Source organism: Mobula birostris, chromosome 8 (assembly GCF_030028105.1).
Source record: "Mobula birostris isolate sMobBir1 chromosome 8, sMobBir1.hap1, whole genome shotgun sequence".
NCBI classification, from domain to species: Eukaryota; Metazoa; Chordata; class Chondrichthyes; order Myliobatiformes; family Myliobatidae; genus Mobula; species Mobula birostris.
The window spans coordinates 156,637,641-156,645,589 of record NC_092377.1 but is presented as its reverse complement, the minus strand read 5'-3'; the positions used below and the strand labels follow the sequence as shown (position 1 = coordinate 156,645,589).

The window sequence follows — 7,949 nt, the reverse complement described above, 5'->3', positions numbered from 1 at the left end:
CTCTTGAGGTAGTCCATTGTGGATTTTGGGGTGTGCTTAGGATCATTATCCTGTTGTAGAAGCCATCCTCTTTTCATCTTTGGCTTTTTTACAGATGGTGTGATGTTTGCTTCCAGAATTTGCTGGTATTTAATTGAATTCATTCTTCCCTCTACCAGTAAATGTTCCCCGTGCCACTGGCTACAACACAAGCCCAAAGCATGATCGATCCACCCCCGTGCTTAACAGTTGGAGAGGGATTCTTTTCATGAAATTCTGCACCCTTTTTTCTCCAAACGTACTTTTGCTCATTGCGGCCAAAAAGTTCTATTTTAACTTCATCAGTCCACAGGACTTACTTGTTTCCAAAATGCATCAGGCTTGTTTAGATGTTCCTTTGAACCTTTTGAATAGAATTTTTTGGCCGCAATGATCTCCCACCAACAATAGTTGTATTGACAGAAAATTTATAGATGACATTTGAGCTGTGCCTAGCCACGTAGTCACGGATGTAGAGAGAGTAGCGAGTAGAGCAGTGGGCTCAGCACACATCCCTTTGAGTTGTTTGAATCAATCATATTTAGTAAAGAAGCATAGTCGTTAGGAAAAGCCAATTATCTGTTGTGATTTTATAGTGTGGTGTATTTAACTGGGAATATAAGATCATAAGATATAGGAGCAGAATGAGGCAATCTGGTCCATCAAGTCTGCTCTGCCATTTCATCAGGGCTGATCCAATTTTCCTCTCAGCCCTAATCTCCTGTCTTCTCTCCATAACCGTTCATGCCCTGACCAATCAAGAATCTATCAACATCTGCCTTAAATATTCATAAAGACTTGACCTCCACAGCTGCTTGTGGCAAAGAATTCCACAGATTCACCACTCTCTGGCTAAAGAAATCCCTCCTCATCCCCATTCTAATAGGATGCCCCTCTATTCTGAGGCTGTGTCCACTGGTCTTAGACTCTCCCATCACAGGAAACATCCTCTCCAAATCCACTCTATCAAGGCCTTTCACCATTTGATAGGTTTCATTGAGGTCACCCCCTCATTCTTATGAACTCTAGTGAATACAGGCCCAGAGTTATCAAATAATTAACCATATTATTGTATTTCATAATTAACCAACATTACATCCTTGCTTTCATACTCTTATCCTCTTGAAATGAGTGCTGACATTGCATTTGCCTCCCTTGCCACATACTCAACCTGCAAATTAACCTTTAATGAATCCTGCACAAGGACTCCCAAGTCCCTTTGTCCCTTTGTCCCTTTAGTTTCTCTCCATTTAGAAAATAGTCAACCCTTTCATTTCATCTACCAAAGTGCATGACCGTACACGTCCTGACAATGTAGTCCACCTGCCATTTCTTTGCCCATTCTCCTAATCTGTCTAATTCCTTCTGAAGCCTCTTTACTTCCTCATAAAGAATTGGTCCCAACACAGACCCCTGTTGGACACCAGTAGTTACCGGCCACCAACCGGAAAAGGCTCCCTTTATTCCCACTCCCTGCTTCCTGCCAATCAGTCACTGCTTTGTCCATGATAGGATCTTCTGTAGTACCATGGGCTCATAGCTTGTTAAACATCCTCATGTGTGGTACCTTGTCAAAGGCCTTCTGAAAATCTTAGTACGCAACATCAACCAATTCTCCTTTGTCCATCCTGCTTAGTATTTCTTCAAAGAATGCCAACAGATTTGACAGGCAACATTTTCCCTTGAAGATACCATGCTAACTACGGCCTATTTTATCAGGTGCCTCCAAGTACCCGGAGACCTCATCATTAATAATCGACTCCAACATCTTCCCAACCACTGAGGTCAGACTAACTGGCCTATAGTTTCCTTTCTTCTGCCTCTCTCCCTTCTTTAAAAGTGAGTGACATTTTTCAATTTTTCAGTATTCTGTTACCATTCCAGAATCTACTGATTTTTGAAAGATTATTACTAATGCCTCCCTGATCTTTCCAGCCACCTCTTTCAAAACCCTATGGTGTACACCAGGTGACTTATCTACCTTCAGACCTGTCAGATTCCCAAGACCCTTCTCTCTACTTATGGTATCTTCACACACTTCATGACCTCTGGCACCTGGAATTTCCACCATACTGCTATTGTGTTTCGTAAGTGAAGACTGATGCAAAATACTTATTCAGTTTGTCCACCATTCGTTATCCCCATTGCTACATTTCCAGCATCATTTTCCAATGGTCCCATATCCACTCTCACCTCTCATTAACACTTTATGTATCTGAAGAAACTGTTGGTATTCTTTTTAATATTATTGGCTAGCTTACTTTCATATTCCATCATTTCCTTCTTAATGACTTTATTAGTTGCTGTTGTTTGGTTTCTAAAAGCTTCCCAATCCTCTAACTTCCCACTAATTTTTGCTGTATTATCTGCCCTATCTTTGGCTCTTATGTTGGCTTTCACTTCTTTTGTTAGACACTGTTGTGTCATCTTTCCTTGAGTATATTTCTTCTTCTTTGGGATGTGTATATCCCATGCCTTCCGAATTGCTTCCAGAAATTCCAGCCATTGCTATTCTGCCATCATCCTTGCCAATGTTTTTTTTTCCAATCAATTCTGGCCAGCTCCTCTCTCATGCCTCTGTAATCCCCTTTAATCCACTGTAATACTGATACATCTAAATTTAGCTTCTCCCTCTCAAATTTCAGGGTGAATTCAATTGTATTATGATTAGAGGCCCCCAAGGGTTCTTTTACTTCAAGATCTCTAATAAATTCTGGCTCATTGCACAACACCCAATCCAGTATAGCTGATCTCCTAGTGGGCTCAACCTCAAGCTGCTCTAAAAAGCCATCTCGTAGGCAATCCAGAAATTCCCCCTCCTGGAATCCAGTGACAGCCTGATTTTCCCAATTTAGCTGCATATTGAAGTCCCCCCCATGACTATTGTAACATTGCCCTTTTGGTATGCAATTTCTGTCTCCCGTTGTAATTTGTAAGCCACATCCTTACTACTGTTTGGGGTGTCTGTGTACAACTCCCATCAGGGTCTTTTTACCCTTACGATTCCTTAGCTCAATCCACAATGATTCAACACCTTCCAACCCTATGTCACCTCTTTCTAGTGATTTGATTTCATTTTTTACAAAAAGAGCAATCTGCCCCTCTGCCTTCCTGCCTGTCCTTTTGATACAATGTGTATCCTTGGACATTAAGCTCCCAGTTGTGATCTTCTTTTAGCCATGATTGAGAGATGCCTACAACATCATACCTGCCAATCTGCAACCGTACTGCAAGTTCATCTACCTTATTCCATGTACTGCACACATTCAAATATAGCACCTTCAGGTCTGTATTCACCCTTTTCGATTTTGTCCACCTTTTACGTCGCAACTCATCCTGTTGACTACAGTTTTGCCCTATCAACAGCCTCTCTTCGCTACACATTGCCTCTGTTTGTAAAACAGTTACCTCATCTTCAGCACTGTCTTCTGCCTTTCTTACGATACTTCGAGCATTGAAATATATGCAGCTGTGGGCAGTAGTCGCACCATGCTCAACCTTTAGATCCCTACCCTGCACTGGTTCCTGAATCTCTTTCCCCCTCCTGTCACCTAGTCCGCTGTGTCCTGCACCTTGGGTGTAACTGCTGCTCTATATGTCCTATCTATCACGCCCCTCAGCGTCCTGAATGATCCAGAGTTCATCCAGTTCCAGCTCCAACTCTTTAACATGGATTGTTAGAAGCTGCAGCTGGATGCACCTCACAGTTGTAGTCATCAGGAACACTGGACGTCTCGCTGCCTTCCCTCATCCTGAAAGAGGGTCATTCAACTATCCTGCCCAGCATCTCTACTATCCTAGCTGGAGATATAAAGGAGGGAAGGAGGAAAGAGAAACTTAGCCCTGAGCTTTTCCTTCGTTTTGCCTTCTCTGACTGAAGCCTCTCTTCGCGGATGCCTCGAAGAGCTAAAGCCTCAAGATCACCACTCCAACTTTGTACGTTCAGACAGCAAGGAGAGTAACTAGAGCAGGAGAGTGATTTAGAACATTTGTGCACAGGTATGATGGATCTGGCCAGACTCCCTGACAGGATGAGTCTCTGGGCTAATTGGATTCGCCCAATATCGGGGATGTGACAAGTGGCAGGTGTTGGGTCATTCTCCCCTGTTGTTGGACCCAATGGAAGGTCGGACGGAAGTGCTTTAAGTTCATCGGCATCCACATCACCAAGGATCTCATGTGGCATGTACACACCAGCTGTGTGGTGAAAAAGGCACAACAGCACCTCTTTCACCTCAGACGGTTGAGGAAGTTTGGTATGGGCCCCCAAATCCTAAGAACTTTCTACAGGGGCACAATTGAGAGCATCCTGACTGGCTGCATCACTGCCTGGTATGGGAATTGTACCTCCCTTAAAAGCAGGACTCTACAGAGAGTGGTGTGGACAGTCCAGCGCATCTGTAGTTGTAAGCTTCCCAGGACATTTACAAAGACAGGTGTGAGAAAAGGGCCCAAAGGATCATTGGGGACTCGAGTCACCCCAACCACAATCTATTCCAGCTGCTACCATCCAGGAAACGGTACGCAGCATAAAAGCCAGGACCAACAGGCTCCGGGACAGCTTCTTCCACCAGGCCATCAGACTGATTAACTCACGCTGATTTGAGTGTATTTCTATGTTACAATGACTGTTCTATTTATTATAAATTATTATAAATTACTATGATTGCACATTGCACATTTAGTCGGAGATGTAACATAAAGATCTTTACTCCTCATGTATGTGAAGTATGTAAGAAATAAAGTTAATTCAATTCAATTCCCTATCTTGTTAGCACCCCATTGTGTTATACCAGGAAACCTGCCTCTCTGCTTCTATAGCAGTGAGATCTAGACCAGGATTTGAATCATTATTCACTCATTGAGGATTCCATAGCTGGAGATCATAAAGAATAAGTTACTTATTTCTTTATTTTACTTTTAAATTAATTAAGTGATACAAAAATACTGATGTTTAAATGAAAATTCTTTCCAATGATTTGCACCAATGTTAATAGTTTTTCAAATAACTTGCGTGTAAGAGAAACTTAACTGAGTGTAAAATTGGCAGCCAACTTCAACAGAAGTTGGGAGTCAGCCTGCAATTTGCTGCCTGTCAGCATCATAGAGACATCAAGAGGTACAGTTCATTTGCCCCGTAGAGTCCACACTGACCATTCATCACCTATTTTCATGGATCTTACTCTCTAATTTCATATGTTCTTAACAGGTATCATTTACACATTAGCCCATGGACGGGACTAGACTATATAATCGCAAACACTAGGAAATCTGAAGATGCTGGAATTTCAAGCAACACACATAAAAGTTGCTGGTGAATGCAGCAGTCCAGGCAGCATCTCTAGGAAGTTGTACAGTCGACATTTTGGGCCGAGACCCTTCGTCAGGACTAACTGAAAGGGTCTCGGCCCGAAACGTCGACTGTACCTCTTCCTAGAGATACTGCCTGGCCTGCTGCGTTCACCAGCAACTTTGATGTGTGTTGCTAGGTTATATAATGCTGCTTTTGTTTCCTTGGACTCTTGTCAGCCTGTATATTGATAGAGAGGTGAGAGATGGCTAAAAACTCTCCTCTTAATGAGAGATTTGCCGAAATTACTAATGAGTAACTTATACTGGCTACTGGCATCCTGAACCAGGCAGGAAACAAATCTAAGGCACAACTGAAATGTACATCATCCATTTCCTTAAACTCAAGCTGTGAAATTTCCATTGGGAAACCACATTTAGAATAATCTTATAACTAAAAATAACTAATTGGACGATTTTGTAAAAGCAGTGAACTGGGGTGAATAAAATAAAGATTACTTTATTTCCAAGCAAAATACTGTGATATTGCTTCAATTCTTACAACTGTCAAGTTGAATGTATAGAGCAGGTTTATTGTCGCAGAGCATTATGGGCAATAAAACCGCCATTGCAATTGGATGCTCGTTTTGATCATGTAATATGGAAGTTATCCTTTCTCTCTAAGTACCTCCTCCTCTGGTAGGAGGAGTTTCACATTCATCGCTGATGAACATAGTAAGATTTTACTTCATAGTTGAGATAAGAACTGGGAATTTCTTGTAGCGCTAATTTTTTAAAGAAATGAATTTATGTATATGCTGATGTTTAGAACTGGTGTTAGAAACTCAACACTTAAATTAAGTATAACGATCCACATTCCAAGTAAACCTGCATGCAATTGATGAATTGTTCAAGATTGCAACTGGGCGAGCCGAGCTTGTTCTTGCTTCAAGTAGATTTGTGTACAAGTGTAGAATTGTCTGAGGTTGTGAAGTCTCTCCCAGGGTGTTATGCACCAGACTGGAGATCCTGTCCTTGTCAGAAATAGATTGCACATAACTTGGCAATTCTTTAGTATCATTTTAAATTTATCATATATGTTCAGACATGGCAATAAGCACATTTGGAAAAGTTTTGAGATGCAATTTTTCAGTGTGTGTGGAAACAATGTTCAGTGTGGGTATTTGTTCCATCGAGAGCTCCTCACTTAAACAGGATCCCCATTATCACCAATGGAGTCAGTGTGCAGTTTCATACTCGCTGTGCTGAGGTTGGAGACAGTGCAACAGGAACATATATTCGAGCCACCTCCTCCCTCCAGATGCCGACAATTTGGATTGCATTTGCATCCTGATCCATGATCCAAAAAATACTTCCATTCACACACCCTGCCCGACTTTGAGACCTTGTAGAAAGCTTCCTGAGATCCCAGGGAGAAACGCCTCAGATCCCTGTCCCCTTCCTTGCCGTGGTTGCTCACTGGCACGTCACCCAAGGACGAACGTGTTCTGTGCCCACACTGGCCCTTCAGAATATTCTGGAATGCCTTTTTAAATTCTCGATTTGAAGAAGGATATATAATTGGGTTTATGCAGCTGTTGAAATAGCCGAGCCAAAATGCTATTTTGAAGATAATCTCTGGCGGTTTGTATGCTGGGAAAAAGGAACCTGTGTGAACAAAGTGGGAGAAAAAGCTATTATTTAATTTTTAATCAATTATTCACCTTAGCAAACTTTCTTTAACAATACATAAGAAACAGCGTGACTTGATAAACACACAGTTCTAGATATAAGCCAGACTGTAATTTCAAAAGTAGCTAAATTTAATACCCAACTGACCAAAGGTTTTATGTTTATTGGACTGGAGGTGAGATTAGAATACTATTTTTGATAAGATAATTGATGGGAAATTGTCCTGTGTAATTGGAAATAGACTCCGCAGGCCAGACAGCATCCATAGAGAGAGAAATAAAAAAAAGGCATCCATTAGTCTCATGAGACCATGGATTTGCGCCTTGGAAGGTTTCCAGGGCGCAGGCCTGGGCAAGGTTGTATGTAAGACTAGCGGTTGCCCACCGATGTTGTCCAAGGGAAGGGCACTAGGGCCGATACAGCTTGGCACCGGTGTCGTCGCAGAGTGATATGTGGTTAAGTGCCTTGCTCAAGGACACAACACGTTGCCTCAGCTGAGGCTTGAACTAGCGACCTTCAGATCACCAGACCAACGCCTTAACCACTTGGCCACGCGCCAACACACATAGAAGAGAGAGAGAGAAACAGAGTTAATATTTCCAGAATTTCATGCGGTGTGAGTAGCTTATACTGGCTATTGACACCCTGAACCCGGCAGGAAACAATTGTAAGGCATATCTGAAATGTACATCGTCCATTTCCTTAAACCCAAACGGTGAAAATCCATTGGGAAACCACAATTAGAATAATCTTATAACTAAAAATAACACTATGACAGCACCAGTGAATGAGGTTTGCTGGGTGCTGTCTGTAAGGTGCTTGTACATTCTTGCTGTAAGCATGTGGGTTTCCTCCACGTGTTTCGGTCTCCATCAACATTCCAAAGATGTACAGTACAAGTTATTAGGTTAATTAGGCACATGGGCATAATGGACAGTCTTGGCTTGTTT

General features: G+C 42.1%; 1 protein-coding gene across 4 annotated transcripts in view; it reads right to left on the bottom strand.

Moving 5' to 3' along the window:
• Positions 1–5,468: 5,468 nt before the first annotated feature.
• LOC140201850 (alpha-1A adrenergic receptor-like) overlaps positions 5,469–7,949 on the bottom strand; it is a 42,630-nt gene continuing 40,149 nt past the window's right edge. For all 4 annotated transcript variants that reach the window (XM_072266576.1, XM_072266578.1, XM_072266577.1 and 1 more), the window contains one exon: positions 5,469–6,975. In XM_072266576.1, the coding sequence (XP_072122677.1) occupies positions 6,515–6,975 (461 nt within the window). In that variant the 3' untranslated portion in view covers positions 5,469–6,514. The remainder of the gene's footprint in view (positions 6,976–7,949) is intronic.